General features: G+C 38.9%; 1 protein-coding gene across 1 annotated transcript; it reads right to left on the reverse strand.

Annotated features, from left to right (window-relative positions):
* Positions 1 to 717: 717 nt before the first annotated feature.
* Positions 718 to 19,640, reverse strand: LOC137179598 (monoacylglycerol lipase ABHD2). Its single transcript, XM_067584407.1, has 12 exons — positions 19,482 to 19,640; positions 17,468 to 17,543; positions 16,910 to 16,951; positions 16,408 to 16,623; positions 12,713 to 12,888; positions 11,675 to 11,842; positions 10,898 to 11,081; positions 9,458 to 9,550; positions 8,616 to 8,717; positions 8,262 to 8,331; positions 8,064 to 8,148; positions 718 to 4,838 (listed from the first exon to the last, which is right to left on the reverse strand). The coding sequence occupies exons 4-12, from the start codon at positions 16,614 to 16,616 to the stop codon at positions 4,630 to 4,632; spliced, it is 1,296 nt and encodes a 431-aa protein (XP_067440508.1). The 5' UTR covers positions 16,617 to 16,623; positions 16,910 to 16,951; positions 17,468 to 17,543; positions 19,482 to 19,640; the 3' UTR covers positions 718 to 4,629.
* Between the last annotated feature and the right edge of the window lie 2,196 nt (positions 19,641 to 21,836).

Here is a 21,836-nt window from a genome sequence, read left to right on the forward strand (position 1 = left end):
GTTCAGCAGTGGAAGGATCATCAAAAAGAGGGACTTTGGCACTAAAAAGACTGTAACTTTGAAGATATTGAATTGATTTGATTTAATTTAATATAATGTGGATGGCTGAAACCTCATATTAGCTTCAAATAAACTTTTTAATACATTTTTTCACAGATGGAGGGCTGTGGACTTTGCATTATTAAGGGATCTTCTAATGGTCAGTATGAACAAGAGCAATGATTACAGCAAGAAAAAAATGTGACATTTGAAAAATTGTGAACTTGTCCTTTAACCATTACCATTTCAGGCTTATTTCAATAAAATACTGTTTCATAAAGGAGATTTGAAGCAAGGCGGTGCATGTCAAATGTGTCACATGAGCTGCATTTAATGCGTTCTTAAAATGTGAGCTCTTAGCTTTCTCAGTGTGAAGTACCTGCACAGTATTCCTGTATCTAAATCCACTGCAATTAAAGCTAAGAAACAAGACAGTAACATTGTAGTAAGTAGCATCTTCTCTTTTTAAATGTCACTTCACACTGCACAGGGAAAAAAAATAAAGAGCTTACAACACAGTCACCACAAGGGGGCTCAACTGTATTATAAATAAAAAGGTCCATGTCATATTATCCTTTTTTAGCAAAGGTATATTAATCAGATAACAGCTTCTTCTACAAGATTTATGCTCAAGAGGTTTAAAGAAAATCTCACTGGCAATAAAGTGAAAAGGCAACATTTCTTCTTTTGAGAAAATAATTTATTTTGGAACACAATAACCATATTTCCTCACATAATTAGATCACACACACCACTGGTTTCTTTTTAACAAAAAAAAAAAACATCCAGCGTTCAGAGTACATCATGTTGTGTGACTGTGCGCCCCTTCTCGTCATCACCGCATCCTTTAACCGTCTTTCATCATCAAAATATTTGTAAACACAAAGTAAAGCTTTATAAAGTTACTGTAGGTTAACATGGTTTTTTTTTTTACTCATGTGGGCTCTAATCCACGTGCTTAGGTTTGTAAGATTTCAGATACTTTTAGAAGATCCAATCCGAGGTGTATTTATAGATTCATTTACATTTAAAGGAGGAGGTTTATAACTGAATTCTTCAGTTTCCCAGCAATTAAACACGAGCCCACAATCTTGAAATAAACAGGATGCTTGAAGTACTGGGGTAAGGATAAATACAGAGGAACACATTCTCATATCAAACACAGTAAAAACAACATTTCAGATCCCACACTCCTCAAGAAAATGATCTTAATGCATATGACTATACTTTGACATGACTTCCTGTCATGTTAGCATTAAAATGATAAGAGAATCCCTCCTGGTTGGTTATTGCCTTTATTTTTCATCCCTGGTCCCTCAAAAATTTTTGAATATACACTATCTTTATATATTTCTTTAGCATTTTCATTTGTTAAAGTGAAGAAGTTTTGGTTTTTTAGTCAATCAGAGGTGGTGATATGACACAGTGTATATGTTTACTCATCAACACACACACACTCTGATGCATTTGCACAAGCAAATAACACAAGTCGTCATAATAACAATAAGTACAAATACAAAAAAAAATAAACAAAATAATCGACTAGAAAAAATACATCCAAATAATACATCCAAACCTGCATTTCTGTGCAAAAATGGAGGAGGCAAAAATCTTAAAGAACACAAATGGCTCTCGTGGCATTACTGCAGAAACTGGGTTTGTGCTGGTGTCATCAATATTCATCTAGTTTTTAACCACGGTTCAGGTTTTTAACCGTATCATCTGACTGCAGGTGAATGAGAGGATGTGTGCCATAAAACTGGCAGTTGTAGTTCGGTCTCCCTGACAACAGATGGCAACAGTGATTTGTGGTTTGAAAAATGCAGGATGACAGTATTCAGAGGCAAAGAGGGTGGTGGCTCGGACGGCGTATCCTCACCTTTCAGTTAGAGATGCACCGACCTTACACACCGGATCACATTGTTGTTGATACCGACCTTAAATAAAGTGGATCTGGGATCCGCTGTGATGTTACAGATCCAGATTAAATAATTCCTTTGTCAAGTGTTATAAAATTCAGTGTTTCCACTATCAGTGTCATTAGTTCTTATCACTACAGTAATCCCTTGTTTCATTTTATTTTACAGTACATGAAAAGTGAGGTATGCAGATGTTAAATGAGGGGAAAAGGGAGCACTGGTATTAGCAGATACCCTGAGTTTAAGAATCAATATCAGGAGAAGAAAACTCAGATCGGTACATCCTTATTTTCAGTATTAACCAAGCCAGCATTTGTGAGATTAACACCTGGATTTCATAGTATTTGTAAATAATAAACTCCACTGAAGGAGGTTATGTTTACAACCATTATATCTCAAAAACCAACAGATCTCCATAAACTGAGAAATGGAAACTGGGCCAAAGAATAATTTAATTTCAGTAGTGATCAGAGTCACTATTACAGCATTATTCTTTGACAAAAAAATTGCCCAAACTATTTCTATGCTCAAGAGTGAACTTTAACACTCAGAATAATTATTCTTTAGCCTTAATGTTGCACCTTACAGTTAAATCCAGTTAAGTTTAAAAGAAAACTGGAGTATGAATTATCCAGATGTGCCAAATTTAAGGCAAATAGTATTACTGACAAATACTAATCAGCCAGGGTCTTATAACACAACAAACACTGGCTTAAACAGCCTTACAAATGGACTGTTGTCAGATCCCTTCATCATTTCAAACCACCCATCTGTCTCATCAGTGTTCATTAGCAGTTTTTTCGACTACAGATTACTTGGCTGGACTTTTCCTTGGAAGAACCTTCCTTAGCCCTTACCGCAATTTAGCAACAAATTCTCAATTAAATTCAGGTTTTGAAAGTCCCAGTACTGCAGTATTATTTCATCAAGACAGGTTTGTGATACATTTTCAGTCCACACTGCTGCATTCCAGCACTCTTCTGAACACCAAAAGCTTTAACGCTCAGTCCAGTCAAGAAAAAAGGAAAAAGCTTTTCAAAGCAGTCTTTGAAAGAAAAACGTTCCCTTCCTTTAAAAAAAAAAAAAAAAAAAAAATCGGTCTCTTCTCTCATGCATGCACTGTTCCCCATCTAATATTACAATATAACAATCACCAGTATTCTACAAACAATCCACAAAATAAACATTTGGTTTAGCATCGGTATTGGTTTAGCCCTCCTACTCATCACACCTCACAGCTCAGATTATCAAACAGAAAAAATCTGCTGAACTCTCCCTTTCACAGCACCACACCGATTAATCAGTAGACTGCATTTTTAAAATCCGAAACAACAGGATCATCTGTCAGAAAAAAAAAAAAAAGTGTACAGAGATGTTTTCACCACATGAGGAAGTTTACAGGGTTGAGTTTCTAGCCTCCGTGCGCCGGCAGTAGGTCTGTGTCTGCACAGTAAAAGAAGGATATCAGAGTCTCGGCTGGACCTGCAGCTGATCAAAGGCAGACGAATGAGTAAGAGGGCTCAAAGAAAACGACAAGACGGGGAACATTTGAGTCATCTAACGTTTTGTTATCATCCTCGCTCCCTCCGATTCTTCCTCTCAGTCACAGGGAGAGCTAAACCAACACTAATCTCCACACTCTCTTCGACTAATGAGGGAAATAAAGATTGTAGCATACAGAGTGTAAAGTGCACTGAATCAAAGTGATAGAATGTGAATGTGGGAATGTGCATGGGTCCCCATCTGGGATTGATTCCTGCTCACGCGTCTGGTAAGCAATGAACTCTTTCTTTCTGAGTAACACTGAAGTGCCAAACGTAAAGCGCCAGAATGATGTTATGAGCTGGAAATAATGTGAAAAAAATCCCACTATTTAATCATTTCTACTGTACATTTTCTACAAACAACAAGAGCAACCCAAAAAGAACATATAAGGGCCAACAGACCGTGAACAGAGGATTTGGTTCACACCAACCAAACACAAAGATCACATGCTCCGTCGTGGGTCTTTTTTACTCTCGGTCTACACAGGCGCACGCAGACATACACACTACATCTGTGAGTTACATACATACTACAAAGACGCTGTGTTGGTTAAGACAGCAGACTAGGCTATATGGCCTTGGCGGTGATAAAAAGTGAGCTTCTTACAGGTGCAGTAAATGGGCACCAACTGCAGCACAGTCCTTGTTTACTCGGAGGCTTCTTGTGTGCTCTTATTTTTCACTGGTCTACTCTAAAGTGGTGCTCTCGCTTTCCTTTTCTCGTCATATTTGGTCAACGCCTCCATTAGCCATTAGGATCATTGTTGTGTACGCGAAGAGAAACAAAAATGTTCCTGCTCTGAATTCAAAGTCCTCGTAACGGAAAAGAGCACAAAAGGCAGTTAGTTGTTTTTGTTCCTTCACATACTGTAAGGTGATGGTGTTTACAAAGGGTAACTGTGGTGAAGGCATGGAGACTTGTGAGTGGGAACGCGAGGAGGGCGGAGGGGGGGTCAGTAACAGTAAGTAGCACCAGAGGAGAAGGCAGAGAAGAGAGAGCAGTTTCAGGTTTGGTTCAGGTGCCTCCTCAGTGCTGGGACAGTGGTGTGTCGGGGGGGAGGGGGTGGGGAGGGGTGAAAGGTGAGAAGGAAGAGACAGGGTGAGAGAGAGACACAGAGGTCACAGGTTTAAGCTTTTTCCCCGGCGCAGGAGCTCTCACTCATATGGCCACTTTGGCACGGTGGTTTCTGTTTCTCCCACTGGCACATGGCGTTGGCATAGCCCACAATCACTTTGTCCATCCAGGTGAGGGGTTGAGGGAAGAGCACCGCGCCCTTGAAGAAGCCCAGGTGGCCTCCGTGTAACGTCAGGGCAAAGATCACATTCGGCTTCTTTGCTAAAGGATGACACAACACACAGTAATGACGCTTCTGTACTCTGGACAATGTGTACACATGAAAATCTGGAAAGTAATACTTGACACATGTCCAAATATGGGGTTTGACAGGAATGACTTTATGTCTGGTATTGATACCGAAGGTGTGTTTGCATGATAACAGATAACAGCATGACTCAACTTCTGGAAGCATGTTTAAGTGGCCACATCAGCTGATCATTCCAGCTCAGGTTATTTAATCACCAGACACTGACATAATACAAATAAAAACTTAAGTAAATTAAAAAAAAAAAAACCATACAAAAAAAACTATGTCTTGAGTTAGAAAATTAATAAAATGCTTTCCATAAATTAGGGTGTGAATATTTAAAGGAATTGTTTGACATTTTGGGAAATAGGCTTATTTGTTTTCTTGCTGGAAGTCAGATGAAAAGATAAACATCACTCGTGTCTGTATGGTAAATATGAAGCTACAGACTGGAAACGAGGAAATTGCTAGCCTGACTCTGTCCAAAGGTAAAAAGAAATCCTTGATATATACCCGCAGCTCTAAAGCTCACCAATTAACTTATAACAAATCACTTTCATCTGTTTAATTTATACACAAACTGAAGTGTGAAAAACAGCAGATTTTAGTGGGAGTGATGTCACCTGATTGCCTGGCAACTGGATTAAACAAATGAGATATAACGTATTAATTGGTGAGCTTTAGAGCTGCTGGTATGTGGGTTTGGTTATCAGAGTCATGCTAGCTGTTTAACCCCGTTTCCAGTCTTTATGCTAAGCTAAGCTAACTGACTGCAGCCATGAGAGAGGTATTGATCTTCTTGTCCAACTCTCGGCAAGAAAGAAAATAACTATATTTCCCCAAAATGTTAAACTATTCCCTTGATTTCGTTTGTCCGTTGTGTAAGTTGGAGGTGATTTTGAAAATTATAGTTACATTCAGAGGATATTAAGGCTTAAGACAAGAATGTTTGCCTTGATCGACAGGTCTCTCAGGCTGTCACAAACAGTCTCTTGTTTGCTTGCTTTCTACTATATTTCCAGAAGCATGTGGACACTGCTGTCCACACCTTTGTCCACAAAGCAAGGCCTACAAAGTCACGTTTTTAAAGTTTGGATCTTGAAGAACTTTACTAGCCTGCACAAAGCCCTGACTTCAACCTAATCCAACACCTCTGGGATAAACTACAAGTCAGGTGTTATCGCCAAACTTCAATGTCTGACCACATTAAAGCTCTCTTGGCTGAATACGAATAAATCCCTGCAACATTCATGCAGGTTGTACTTCATTCACAAATACAGCAAACCCTGAAACTCTTCAAAGTAGGTCATCTACACGCTGCAAACAAATCATTAATCTCTTTCCGATTGCAGTATGAACCTATACAGACTGCTGCAGCTGTAAACAGCCAGGCAGAGTTCCTGAAAAGGATTGGCCTGGATCTCTTTATTGTCCTGCTTTTATCTGGGTTAGTGGGAGAGTCTGATGTGGTTGACTAGTGATTAAGATCTTTTCACAACTGTGCACTATTCATGGCAGCTGCTGAGTTGTCCTGGGGCAACTGAGTGCTTGTACAGACCCTGAACCACCATCTCACCAGGCACCAAGTGACAGGTGGGAACAGAATGGGACGGTCTAGAGAGCGGCTCGTACTTAAAAAAGAAAGACACGCGAGCTTTGAAGAGGAATGCACGTGTGAATCACTTACTGTGACATGACAGTCGTGACAAATTATTGCCAGTATTGGAGCAGTCATACTTGTTAGACCACATATGCCATTAAGAATAAGAAAACATGACCACTCAACTCTCCAAATCAGAGGCTTATTTTAATTTTTTAGACCAAATAGGACAAAAATTAAATGTATTCTGAATTCAGTATTTGGTATTTAACATTAAATCTTTCACTTTCACATAAGTGACTTGACGGTAGGTGTAAACTCCTTACAGCACAGAGTGTATTTCTGTTGTGTCCTTCCCTGATTGTTGTGTGTCTGAGTCACTGTATCACATTTTAGGGTGACGGGGCAGCTGATCCTCTTTTCAGTAAGTGTTGCTCTCCCTCGAGACACATGAAGGACAGAGTCTCACGTGCTTCCAGTCAAGGCTCATCCACCCACACGCACACCCTTATATGAGGGATTTTCCTTTACCAAAAGAGCTAAAAGTGGTCAGTAAGTTTAAATATAGCACAGGTGGAAGAAAAGGGAAGCTTGATACTCACTATGTAATGTGGAGCCAAAGAATAGATTGACTTTTTATGTTTGGGAAAATGAGGTTCTTGCTACTTTCCAGGATAAAATCTTTGGAGGTGGGGAGCTCAAACTCCCTTTAAATAGATACGTAGATACGTGGACACTCAGCTATATGTGTAGGCGGGTGTTACAGCTGTCTACCATCAGTAACAGACATTACATCATAGACGTGACCTTTGTGCCACATCCAGCCCTGTTCTGGGTGCGGAGCAAATTTATCAGAAAGCCTTCTGAGCCGGCAGCCGAGTAATAACAAAAACAAAAAAAATCTAGGGTGTCATCCTTTGACTCAATAGATAGTACTGCAAATATGTGCCACCACCCATCTGCAGGTACTTCTACTGCTTGACAAACTCAAGTACAGAGCTGCACTGTGAAAGTACAACACTATTATTATTGTTTTGTTCTGCCTTTTTTTAGAAATCTGGGGATTTGTCTGCAGTTTTAAATATTCTGTATGATTGAATATGATCACTTAACACTTATTATGCTTGTGTTATTTAAAATCAGATTATAAAAAATATCATATGTGGCTTAAACATAATGTGCAATAGTTTAAATCTTGTTTCTTTTAAAGAGAACTTTTAGGAACTCTGATTTGCAGCAGTTTGAGTATTTTCTCAACAATGTTTCTTTTCAGTTTGTGAAAATCTGTTTAAAATAAACCAATACATCTGTGTATTTTCAGGCTAGTTTCAAACTAAGACCTGGGTGTGTCCTTCAAGGCCATTAGTTAGACTTTGGGACACTTTTCTGACATCTGTTGCAGTTACAACATGGCAACAAGAACACCCAACACATCACTGAAATGTGAGTAGAATCAACTTCAAGGGTCATGCTGCCAAGTAAATGGCTAAAAAAGGGTCATAATAATCCAGATAGTGTGCTTTATGGTTATAAGAGCTTATTAGGGTTTTTTTTTTTAATCACTGAAGTTGTTGTCATGATACATGTTGTTAATTACCTGCTAATGTGCGAGGGATGTTGAGCAGCGAATCATGAACCAGAGGATCATCTGCAGAGTTGACTAGCAGCAGTGGCACATTTACCTACAAAATCAGGAATTATAATTCATACAACTCAACAAATACACAGACAAAAAACAGAAACATTAATTTGAGATCATATGAAGTGTATGAAGAAAAAAAAAAACATTTCTTACATTGTGAATATAATGTACACAACTCTCCTTCTCATAGTACTCTTTGAGAGAGCTGTGGCCATGGAATTTTCTGTTGAAACCCGAAAAAAAAGAGCATTGTTAATTCATCTTTAATGAGAATCATTAGAATTTGCTATAGATGCAAACCTGCTTGACAAGACCTTCTCATATATTTCATATTGTCTACTACTACAATAAACTACTCTACTACTACTGTTGGTTCCAGGTAAAATACAGATAAGATTCAAAGAGATTCAACAACACTGATCTGCATTCAACCACATCAAAACAACTCTGAGGATTGTGACTTTCACTTGAGGAAACCTCGACCAGATTATCTGTTGCTCCACATACCTCATGATGTTGTCGTCAATATGCATCATGGACGTCGCTGTGTAAAGCCGACTGAAATCTGCATCGATCATTTTAGCTGAGCCTCCCCCAAACAGACTGTGTCTGTAACACGCAGAAATGCAAAAAAATGTTATTCATGAAATATGTTGAAATCAATGATTACTCAGTGTGCAGTTAATTACTATTAACTAGTATTAACTATTAACTGTAACCTACATGTATATGAAAACTAGGGTCGCAACTAATGATTATTTTCATTATTGATTAATCTGACGATTATTTTTTTCACTATTGAAATAGTGTAAAAATGTTATAATTGTTGTATGTTATAATTTCCAAGACTCAAAGATGACAGTCCAAAGCACAAAGATGTTCAGTTTACTATCAGATATGACAAAAAAGTATTAAATGATCATACAGGTCAAGCTGAAACCAGAAAATATTTTGTGATTAATAAATGACAAAAACATATACCCTATTAATTTTCTGTCAATTAACAAATCAGTTAATTGACTCATCATTTCAGCTCAAATTAAAACGATACACCAAAACTTTGTGGTTCCCTTTATTTACACCTATTCCCTCAAAGCAGAATAAAAGCTATTTTTTTCATTTTGGATGGTGCATATATCTGTAATGTCACAGTGATACACCTCTCAGAGTGAGAGGTACTTTTTATGTGGAAATTTAGGAAATATTTAGAGAACTAACAAACAATGTTGTCATTGTTACCGATGTGAAATGTGAGAGTACTGTCGGGAAAAAAACATGTTTGACCTTACAAAATGAGGAACTATTTGGAAACAATTTGTACGGGCAAGGTGCAAGAACAAAAGTAATACTTGTGTGAGAGGATGATTTTCTTCATGTTGTCTGCCATGAGAAAGTTATAGAAGCGTCTGAACTGGTCCCACTGTAGGAATGTTTCCTGGGCCCTGCGAGATAGAGACAAACACACAGGAAGTTAGCTTTGTGCAGCCTGTCTGCATTCCAAACAACACACTGAATGTCCTGTGTAATCCACTGGACAAAGAGTCACGCTGGTGGAGAGTAGAAACGGTGTCAGGCATTAATATGCAGCTCACTGACAGAGACAGGCTAAGCCAACACAAAAACAAACAAATAGATGGCCATTAGAAAATTAGAAAATACCATTCAGTACAATTATGAAATGGACAAAAAGTAAGTATATAAAATAATGTGTGATATTAATCACACATTATTAGTAGGGAAGAGGAATAGCCTCAGATCACTAGAAGCACTACCAGGAGCGCCAGTTTAGGTTTAGACACCCATTTGAAGGGAGAATTCATTAAAAGGGGGGAAAAAAACCAGCAAATCCAATTTCACAAAAGGCCAGTCTCTACAACACACCCCATCCTCACTGCCTACATCCAAACTTTAACAGACTCTGTCTGTCATGTCTGCCAAGAGACGCTGGCAGCATTTAAAACACAGAGGGTGTGGCTCAGTCCAACATGTACACCGGGTACAGAGTGCGCTGAAACACCCACATGCTCTCATGGTTTAAAAACATCATCCAAATATGTTGGCTTGTCCTTATCTGGGTGTTTCACAAATGTGTCTCTATGTGGACAAAGTGTTTATTCTGGACATGTCAGGCAGCCACTTCAGTTCATTGCACTGTACAGGCCAACCACTCTGCTTTATACCCCTCTAATCAAATGGAAGGGATTTAGGCAAAGATTCATAATATTGAATACACAGCCTGAACACACACAAACATCCAGACAGGAAAGTTAGAGCAAACTGTGGAAAAAATTTACTGGGCAAACCAGTTCAGAGCTGCAACCATGTGAGGCTGCTCGCCCTTCAGGACATGCTGTTATCACAAGTTTGTCTTGCTGTTGGCAATTGGAAATAGTGCAAAATGGCAAAAAAATAGTAAACCTGTTTTAGTACTGCTAGCTCTAAAAAGACATGTTAAAAAGGAGCTGTGTGGTGGACACAGAACCAAACATGTGATTATGTTATGTAAGCAAAACTTACACAAAGGGTTTCTACCACACTTTGAAAAATTGTGCTTTATCCTTTATTATGTTGACTAATGATGAGAGAGGAGGGTCGCACTGATAGCTGAAAACATTTTGTTCCTCTCCTATGTCATCATATGCATAAGCATCTTATGTAAGGATAAATCAATTTGCGGCATTATGTTGAGCTTCAGTTGTGATTTAGAAATGTGTGTACATGAAGTGCCCTGTTATTAATGGCTTTTATAATACAAAGAAATGTAATTAAGAGATGAGACAACGACCCACCTGAGAGCGCTGTAGCCCTGACAGACGCTGACACAACACAGCACTCTGTCCTGGTTTGTCATGTTCTCGCCCAGGAATTTACAGACGATGTTTCCACCCAGACTGAAGCCAACCACGATCAGCTGGGTCTGAGGGTACGTCCGCTTAATGTACCCGACCATGGCGGCAAACTCCCATGTGCACCCTGTGAGGAGAAAGCTACAGAGTTACCGATCGATACATAACACCTCTGTAGGACGGAGAGTTTTTCTCTGCTCAGCGGCTCTGGTTGAAGGTGCCTTTAGCTCAGTATATTCAATTTCTGTCTCTTGCTATCAGACCTTTTAACAAAGCTCAAGTCTGATTCACTTATTATCTCTTCAGAACCACAGACATGATTATGTAGCCTTTCAGCTTTTACATTAAAATAATGCTGTTCTGAGATTTGTCTAAATGTAGGGAAATTATAATATGAAAACACTTTTCACTAATTCGGATAAGATAATGAAGTTACAGAGCCACCAAAGGTTATAATTCTTTCAGAACTAATATTTCAGCTGTGCTCGCTGCTGTGAGGATTGCTTCGGGCCAGAGCTTCTTAAACCTCTCTCGCACTAGACAATTGGATAAGAGCTGCTGGCTGAGCCAGAAATGATGATGCAGCATTACTGATCAGATCAAATCAAATCCTTTTTTCATTTTAAAAACCAGGTTAACATTCCTGGGTATTCCTGCTATGAAAAGGTGTCAAATACAGGTTCATCACTCTGGAAAGTAAAACTGAATCCTCGGTCTCACCATAAGTAAACATGCGTGGAGAGGTAAGCTCAATGTTGGGGAGAGCTCCTAGGTGGTTCAGCACAGCACAGCGGTAACCTTCCTTCTGGGCGTAATCCACAAAGGTTCGGATGTAATGCTTCTCACTATGGTTACCAATACCCGGGCATATCACCATGGTGATGTCATCTGGTGAAAGAGGCAGACAGATTGGAGAGAAATTTGCCAGTGAGAAATATGTAAGCACAGATAACGAGGGGAGTATGTCACTCTCCAAACAGCATATGAAAAGAGGCCAAGGCAGAGTACTGCAGCCGATCCAGAATAAAGGATTAGGCTGTTTGTCAAATTTGGCTTTAGCAAAACAGAATGGAAATAGTAACGTTACTTTTTTTTGGGAATCAAATGTCATGCAAGTCTTAAACTTTCTAAGAGGAGCACAAAATAAAAGTGGAGGTGGTAAGGTCAAGGATCAGCTGAGGCATTCAAAGAGAGGAATCCCTCTTAAACACTGTCCTCAAACAACTGCACTATAAACATGTTGTGCCGCATTGAAAAAGGTCAGTAAGTCAAGAGTCATGTGTATTATTATGACTTGGAAAAATCTGATAACAATTCTCAAAGCTGAACGTGATCCTACCGGTAGATTTACCTCATGTGTTTGTTTTCCAAATATCAAAAGTTTATACACATAACCCAAAATCAGATTGTAAAGTCAGAGAGAGTTTTACTATCTGCGCAGCATGTGACAACCTCTATTCCCCACCCTTGCGCTTGTTAATCTGGTTATCAGGAAAAAAAGTGTGAGAAACCTCAGGCAGAGCAGCACAGTAGGGACCCCTCTCCCAAGATCTGATGTGTTGCATGAACCCACTACACAGAAGTAGCAGTAGTAGAATTACAATGTAAAGAAAAAGAATTACATAACACAACTAAGAACTAAAAAATATATCAGATGAACATGTTTGGTGTGGCAGCAAAGAGCCAACTGCCATCATCTAAGATGTATTCAAATGGCACTAAGCAAGAGTATAAGTAGATCTTGATCAAATGCACCACCTCCTGTTCGATGGTCCCCCAGTGGCTCAAAGAGGTCAAAGGTCGAAGTGGCCCCATCTTGCATGGGTAAGTATTTCCTGATTCCACAGGGATGAGGTGAGCTCACCCGACCGAGTTTCCCGTACAAGGCCGTCTGGAGGTGACCGCTCTTGCCCCACAGCAAGGGAGGAATGTACCTGAAAAACACAAATTTGGACTTTTGCTATTAAATCTGATCTAGAAATATGAGCTTATCCTACAGTTGCACTCAATAAGAGTATGGGGTCAGTGCCCAGGAATTACATAAGCACAATGTTATCCTGAGCTCATACATTTGCATTGGCGGTTTATGACCCAGACTTGAATGTTCTGGCACATAGTTTGCATACAAAGTCACATTTCTGTGACAGCATTGGGAGGATTGCACCATGAACCTTTGAACGGACGTCAATATTTAACATTGGTGTGTTTTGTTAAGTTATGCTGAGCATGTGTACTTGCATTCCAGTGACACCTCTGTAGGAGTTAAATGTAGGAGTCAAGTCTTTTCGGATTACGTAATACTCCTCTGAAATATTGTGACTTATGTTGTGCATTACCATGAATCACCATCTTATTCCCATGCTCAAACTGAAAGCATGTGAACAACTTGATGAGTAAACCCTACTAGATGCTGTTTTTTCTGCTGCCTCTCTTCACATATAAAAGAGGTGAAGTTAATATTGTAATCCGGTCTGATAATAACAGTTACAAGGATAAAAGCCAAAATTATTAGTTTCCTTTTGATGTAATGCTGCAACCATAAAAAAGGTGATAAATAAAGGTTTAGATCATGTGATACTGACACTTTTTCTACTTTAAAAGGGGGAATTCAAAAACATTTGAGTTCACAGGTTCAGAAAAAGACAAAGCCGAAACAGCAAACAGCAACAACAGCAAACAAACTATTTACCTTACAAACACGACATGTTCACAATGACACATCAGCAAACATTTGAGGGCCTCTTCCTCACTTTCCTTCTCTTATATAACATCATCTCTGAATCTCTCGTGTTAGATTTTCTGACAATGTAGTAAAGAATGGGCCATCTCGGAGGCAAAGAGATAAGATGAACAAGATCAACATATCTGTAAACTCAAGGACAGATACAACGAGGACACACGGTTGTATACGGTACATAGAACAAAACACATGGTAAGTAGCTACGTAGGGGAAAAGACTCAATTACATCAATAGTTACATAAGTCCTTCAACCTTGTGTTTCTTCATCTCTTACTATGGCTCCAACAATTAGCCTACTGCACCTATAAACACTCTTACATAGGAGAACTGTCAATCAAAAGGCAGACTACTCCCATTTAGTGATAATGTAATCACCTCTAGCATGTGCTGTAAGCGTAGCTGAAGCTTAACTACACTTTTCTAGAAGCTACTCGGCAGGTTTAATCTAATACTAGGAGAAGAGGATAACCTCGTTGCTGTAATGTGGATAGGAAGATAAGCGCTCCGCCAGGTTAGCAGGCTTCATCAGTGGGAAGCAGACAACTTCAAACACAATCTGACATTTTTGGTTCTCTAAATGATCCAGGTTGAATAAAATTGGTAAAAGGCCCGGTTATTAATTATTTAATATGTAGATTACACACAAGTTAAACTTCTAAATGAATTTCTCAACTGATTGTAATTGAGGGAACATAAGCCTATTTTACAAACAAACAAACCTTTCAGAGCATCAATGACTTTTACTTGATATAAACTGAGCTTTGTGTTAAAAGACCTTGATGTACGTAAGACAGCAGGCTTCAATCTCCGTTTTTTGAATTTAGGTGGAGGGGCAAACCTTTTGTTTGAATTTGAATCGCAGATTTTTAAGGGTGACATCACCTCCTCTGCAATGTGTGTGTGTGTGTGTGTGTGTGTGGTCTGTCATAGGCTACTTTTGGGAATAAATTTCAGAGTTAGGACCAGTTAACTGGGGATGAACTTGTCCAATTGGGAACAAAGCTGTGTCCCCAGTTGGGAAAAAGCTGATTTTTGGGTCAGTGGGTAAGTCTCAAGGAAATGAATGTAAGTCTATGTAATGTCCCCACAATTGAAAAATGGTCTGATATATGTGCGTGTGTGCGCGCGCGCGCGAGTGTGAGCACTGGTGTCCTTCACTGCTGTGAGGTAACAGAAAAAGGAAGCAGATGCCTCTGTGTGATTTGATGAAGCACAGATCTAAAGTAAAGATCAAAGTCCAAAAGTAAACTCGCAGGCTTTTGATACTTAAAAGCTGGGAACATACCGACCATTACAAAGACATTAAAATCCATCAGGGAGATAAAGAAATAAAGATTTATTGATTTATCTTTTCTTTCTCTTTTGACTTTCAACTGTACTTTGCTCACATACTATTGTTGGACTCCATTGAATCTTTTGTTTCTGCCTATGTATTGTTTGGTATGGGTCTATTTACTGTTGGCTGCTGCCTTGTTAAGTGTACTTATCTCATCATTGCTATTCAGAGTAAAAAACAAGTTGAAGAATCCTTAATAATCAGCTGATGCATATGTGCAATTTTCTTAATTTTTTCAAACTAAACTGAACTAATAAAGGGAAAAAAGGGATACAGATCAGACCGACAACTAACATCAAGGTGCTCTTTCAAGAAAAAGTCATTTGTTGTGTATTGTTCTTTGTGTTAGCCAAAACCCCTGCGTGCATGTTCCCAAACAAGGATGCTGTTGACTCTGTAAACCCAACAACACCCCTCCTATGCTTCCCGCTGTGCAATTGATCTCTGTTATACAACACCACGGGGTGTCATTATGGGTTACAAAACGTGACTTCTCGACAACACGGGGACACAACACAGATGACGCAGACGCCAACGTTAACCGGCGGGTTCTGATACTTAAATCATCCACACACACGTTCAGTTAACTACACACCAGGGCAAATGTTTCGGAGTTAAATATGGCCGTTCAGCAGGGAATGATAACAAGCCAGACACAAATGTAAACATCAGTGTGGCCTTATTATTCACTGACACTGCAGCTGAAAGGCAAAGGGCTCAGTAACAATCGGTTATATAAGCAGACACTCGTGATGAAGGCTTGACGAGAGTCACCCTACAGAGCTGAAGGTTCCTCCGGAGTATTATTACACCAGCAGACCACAGGACATGGACAGTGAGGCTCAGTGAGGAAAAGCTTTTAGTTTATACTGTTTAAAAAGGAGGCAGAGGTACATCTGGCATTTTTTCCTACAACAAACATGTTAGTGTTGCTGCTAGCCTGGTTTAGCCTGCTTAGACCAGGTTAGACCTGTTCCAACAACCGCTGGTTTGCATCAGTTCTTATAAATACAGATGGAAAATTCAAATTATTATACACATCATAGTTACCCTTACGAGAAGACTAGTATAGTCATATATGCAAATATCCTTGCCCTGCAGTGTGCAAGTCTGTGTTTGTAATGCCAAGTGTGACAAACCCACGCTACCTTTGAGAGAGCCCCAGAAAAACAGCCAAGTTTTTAATTAATGCTGGAGCTGCCAGTAAAGCCAGACATCTCTGGTACAGACATGAGGCACACTCAGGAACACTGAACACAGATGGGATCGTCACCAGACAAACTGCTACCTTCGCTGCAGCCCCAGATGGCCGGGCAGCAGTGCCATTTCCATGGCAACGCCTTGAGTGACAGACACAGAGCTGAGAACGCAACTCACTCTTTGGTCAGCTGAGGACAGGACTTGAGCAGGAAGAGGTTGAGGGGCGTGTCCTGGTAGGTTAGATCTGGGGGTGCGGTGGGGCTCTTGAGGTTCAGGCAGCGCACGATGATGTAGAGCACCGTGGCGACCGCCGCCAACTTCATGCCGTCAAACATCGCCGGCAGCTCCGGGGAGATGGTGTTCACGTCTGACTCGTGGCCGTTCATGGTTATTCTGAAAAATAAAATAGTGGCCCACGTTTTTTTTTTTTAAGCTTTCCCTTGTGAAACACACTGTCAAATTTAATATTTCAAAACCATACTTACATAAGGACAATGAATTAAAAACATAAACAAAATAATTTGTACTTCCTTTGATTATTTTAAACATTTATTAACAAAGAGAAGCCGTTTTGTAGAAAATGGGTAAATTACTTTTTTAGTTCTTGGTTAACTGTGATTAAGTCAGAGATGGGAGAAAGCGCAGAAATAGAAGAAGTATGTGATGATGTCTGACTGACCTGAATATTCCTCTTGGTGCCCACGGCGCTGCAGCAACAGATCTGTGGGAATATAGAGTGAAAGCAATTCAGTCAGATAAAGCACAGTCACTTATTTAATACACTCACTTTAATTACATTACAGCTTTTGCAGTGCCAATAGGAAGCCTCACTACATAGAGGATAGAGGTGCTGACATTACTTTAAATAAACCATCCAGCAGACACACTGTGAATCTACAATGAATTACATAACTTGTAATGCAATGACTCATTTATTAAAAAGTTAACATACGTCTTATAAAATAAACAAAGTCATCTGAGCTGTGAAATGACAGGAACTGTCAACAGGAACTGTAAGAGCATGGAAAGGCCACAGCATCTCCTGTTACTACAAAAAAAAAGGAAGTTATTGTACAGGATTTCACAAAAATAGATGAAGGTGTTTTCCGTTGTTGTGATCCAGTACCCTGCACATAAAATAAACTGTTCCTGGCTGTTGAAACCATTTACACAGAAAACGTTATATATCATGAAAAAAATCAAATACAAACCTAAAGGAAAATTGTCAGTTACTTACATTGTATGTTCAAGTTATCCACCAATAACTTGTTCCAAAAGTCTGCTTATGTCAAGTCACAGTGATCCGGTCAAACCTAAAGAGCATAAAAAGGACAGAAAGTACATTGATCGTTTGATTAGAGTAACTGATGCCTGTTCAGTGTGCCCTTCCTCGAGTGTCTTATCACAAAGTGACTCTCCCTAATATCCACCAGTGAGCATGACGTCACCACAGGGTTTTGATGTAGTGCGGAAATGATATAAGTCAATAAAATATAATGATGTAATCATTACAGCAATTTATCGAGAAAAAAAAACACTGTAAGAGATATCAGAAGATGTTCATTTTCCTAATAAAGCAAAACACTGTCCACTTTAGTCTTCAAAATCTTATTTATAAAAGCTTTAATAATACCTAATGGTATTTGCTCTTTCCATTTAGAAGTTTAAAAAGGTGTATCACAAGTGAAAGGAAGTAATTTTACTTTAAAGATCCCCCTCCTGACATGTATTAAGACATTTAAAAATACTCTGCTTTGAACAATAATGTGTGTCTGATATGGTTTTTCCACCAAAAAAAAGTATAATTACCACGTTAAAATCCTTAAAATGGCATCTACTGCATTTAAAAATCCAGAATCTATGACTATGTAAATATATTTCATTTCAGAAGTTTAACTGCTGGACCCAGGAGGTCTCCTATCTCCACATCACACTTTGTGATGTCACAAATCACAATTTTTCACTTGTGTCCACATAGCCATTTTGTGCAAAAATGAATTTAAAAGTTTATCCGAAGCTTATATGAGGCTTCAGCAGTCTGAGTTAGTTATATCAAGTGGATATCTGCAGCATTTACCGCAATTTTTAGCATAAAATCCCCTCTTTGTCTTTCCCTGTTGAGCTACAGTGGAAGTACAGTAACAAAGAGAGGGACTTTTGCAATAAAGAAACTGTAAAGTTGGAAGATATCTACTTGATTTACTAATGTGCACCTGACTATTGTTTTAAGACAGACTTGAAAAATTGGGAGTCTATCCTTAAAGAATATCTCATTTAAAATAGCTTTAGTCTCAGTCTTTTAGAAGTAATTGTTTTATTAAAAAAAACATATCGTATGTAAACACAACTCAGCCCCAAACAGATATGGTGCACAGTATCATCCTCAGCTGCATAAAATTAGCAACACGCCCACATCCACACAGCTAATACCCGTCTCAGCCACTGCAAAACAAACCCAGTGAGTAACGTTACATCTGACAGTTGTGTCTAGCTAATGCCTTGACAAAGTGTGTTTATTATAAGACCATACTGTGCCTGTCAATAAACGATCCGATCTGGTATGAGAGAAGCTGCTAATGTTAGCTCTTCCTTCTTTGTCACGACTCACAACAAGGCAGAGACAGAGAGAGAGAGAGAGAGACGGAGAGAGGCGTTTACAGCCACAAGGGCACATACTGTACTAACGATAGTTAGCAAAAATTAAAAAAGGGGGGAAATGGCAGGCCAACAATCCCTGCCGCATCTTCGTCCGCCCTACTGAACAGAAATAGGTGTTGTGCCCCCCCTCCCCGAATAATGTTCCCCTGCTGTTAAAATTGGGTTTCCCGTCGCACCACCTCCGCGGTTTGGGGGGTTACGGATGAAGGCGTAGCAGAAATAACTGGATGGGGTCAGGTTAAACACCCCAGAAGACAACTGGTTTGGGTTAGGGATACGGTTGGTGTGCAGGTTAAGGTAAAAGGAGAAACGCATATCCACGGGAAGGTAACACACCTGGAAAATAACAGCACATCTCGTCTCTCTTGGGGATGAGTTAGCTTGACCACCCCGAAAAATAATTTGCAACTTCACATTGATGCGATACACAAGACGAAAAACAGTCCTCTTTAACATTTTATCATGTTCCTCACTTCTGTTTCTTGTCGCGTAGCTTAAGAGGCAACGTATCTGAGAATTAACGCTAACGGTCCGTTTTTTAAGCCGTTAATTATCGATGTAGCTGAATGAGTTAGCATCTTTAGCTCACTTACCTCGGCTGAAGAAAATAAAAAAAGAATCCCCTCCTTGTTGCTTAAAAGCGAGAGAGCCTTATTTCTGTTCGTGTCGTTTCATTTGTCTGCCTGTTTGTTTGTTTTGTGAGATGCGTGGTGTACACTCTTACATCCACAGCTAGCCACACTAGCTGCAGCCTCCAACCATTTCACTTCCTAGAAGACGCTGATATTTGCATATCGGCTTTCCCATTGGTTAAAACAGCTGATGACGTATCATCTGGGATACGTCAGCCAGTTTCCACGCCCCTTCACTATATAAACAGTCTTTTTAGATTCGTATTATGTTATTTTGTCATTATTATCCATCTTTTTTGCCCCATTATGTGTATATTATTATTATTATGCTTTATTTTTTATTCCACACTTGCTGTTTAATGACAATATAATACAAAAAAACGTTGTAGTTTGTTTACATTTTCGCCAGTACCTTAATCAATCTCACATTTAATCAGTTTTATAGGATTTTCTCTGTGGATACATAGGTATTTAGCGTGGAGGACATCGACGAGATCCTTCCTGAACGTGACAAAAACGTGAGCAGAAACCTGTTACATAACGTTTCCACATTGATTAAATCCCAGTTATACTGACATATATCTACCAGCAGGCAGTGCTATTGTGTTGATCAGATACTTTCTGGTTATGTTTCCTTTGTCAGAAAATTTAGTTTAATGTTTATCTATACATCATCAATTTTACGACATACATAAGAGAAGGCAGGATCAGAGTATATTTGCCAAGTATGTACAGTAGAACTGTATTTCATTAATTACAACTCTGAAATGACAAATTAGTCTATCTGATTATAAGTTTGCTCTAGGGAGCAGTAAAGGCCTGTTGTGGCAAGCTCGAGAGGAATGGGTGCAGTCTTTGTTGTCTTTCTTGTTGCAAATAAAATGTCCACCTGATGGCGACAGAGTTTAACATATATGCTGTAGTTGTTATTCACAGTATTACAGTTGAATAAGGTTTAATTATGCCCAGGTGCTTTGTGAAAACAGAACAATATTGACAATTTACTGTCAGCACTCTAGATAGCAGGGCACCAAGTGGTATACCAATGGTATCCATTTTATTACAAATTACTTTTGATAAAATAGAAAATGTGATGTTTTTCATACCCATATATGCTATATGACTTAAACTAGATATATTTACACCCTTCATAAACCCTTTCATGACGAAAAATGCAAAATGAAAGGAAAACTCTTCTAAATGGAAACAAGATGCATCATACTTCTGCAGCTCCATCATAATATAACCACTGGTGGAGAAGTTACGGCCTTTAATATCAGAAATTTTGCAAATTATATAAAGTTAATTAATGGTAGCCTAATGTTTGGTATTAGTAATACACCTATAATCACCCTTGGCCAAGGAAATAGTGGCCTCAGAGTTGGAGCTGGACACAGCACTACACTGTGGTTGCACTGTTCCTAAATAGCTGGCAAGAGTGAAATGCACACTTTCTCACGGGGATTAATTCAAAGCACCAAATTCTGTTATCCCTCAAAATGTCACGTTTCCTTCCCCAAATCTACTCTTACACATTAAATATGTTAATTATTGTCTTGATGTGTGATGTGTAGCATTTTAAGGCCATTCTAAGCTACAGGTATTTTCATTTTCACATGCAATGATCAGTGCGCGAAATAACTCATTTGTAGTCCCTGGAGCTAATTAAAAACACGCTTCTAGGGGTAGTGATGCCTTCAAATGCTCCTAACGAAACATTAAGTGAGACCAATCGTTTATTGTGCATTCAAATTGAGAATAACAACAACATTTACTATGTTTCTTAGAATGCAGGCAGTTTTTCTTCTTATTTTAGATCACCAAGCAGTGCCAGAGCTTATTTTTATTCACCGGTTTTGTGACTGATGTTGACATTTTAACTTGCCCAAGTTAATTTGTTACTAAAATATAAGACTGTATGTTCACAAAAAGAAATGAGAGAACAATCATTGTAGGAGGAAGATGTCAAACTGTTTAAATCTGATTGATCTTTCAATAAAAAACAGAATTGTCAAAAAACATATATAAGTAAAGAAAAATGAAAATAAAAGTAAAGAAAAGTAATATATATATATAATTGAAAACAACTTGTAGCTAAATTGCATTTGCAGCTGTTGTTTCAAATTAGAAGAATGACCAAAATGCATGATACCTCTTAAATTTAAGAAAGAGCAAAAATAAACTTTGCACAAACAATGTCAAACAACAAGCCCTTAAATTATATATCCCTGTGTGTGGTGGCGACCTGTCCCCGAGCTCTCCGCCCCCTCTATCACGTCACATGTTGTTAACTCGGTTATTATTGGAAAATCCCAG

The sequence above is a fragment of the Thunnus thynnus genome, chromosome 1 (genome assembly GCF_963924715.1).
Source record: "Thunnus thynnus chromosome 1, fThuThy2.1, whole genome shotgun sequence".
NCBI classification, from domain to species: domain Eukaryota; kingdom Metazoa; phylum Chordata; class Actinopteri; order Scombriformes; family Scombridae; genus Thunnus; species Thunnus thynnus.

Excerpts from the sequence above, each read along its gene's own strand:
- LOC137179598 (XM_067584407.1), bottom strand. The coding sequence starts at position 16,616 with ATGAACGGCCACGAGTCAGACGTGAACACCATCTCCCCGGAGCTGCCG. Across the intron at positions 11,082-11,674 it reads TCCACGCATGTTTACTTATG|GGTGCACATGGGAGTTTGCC; the intron begins GTGAGACCGAGG and ends TTCTCCTCACAG. Across the intron at positions 8,718-9,457 it reads AAAATCATCCTCTCACACAA|ACACAGTCTGTTTGGGGGAG; the intron begins GTATTACTTTTG and ends TGCGTGTTACAG.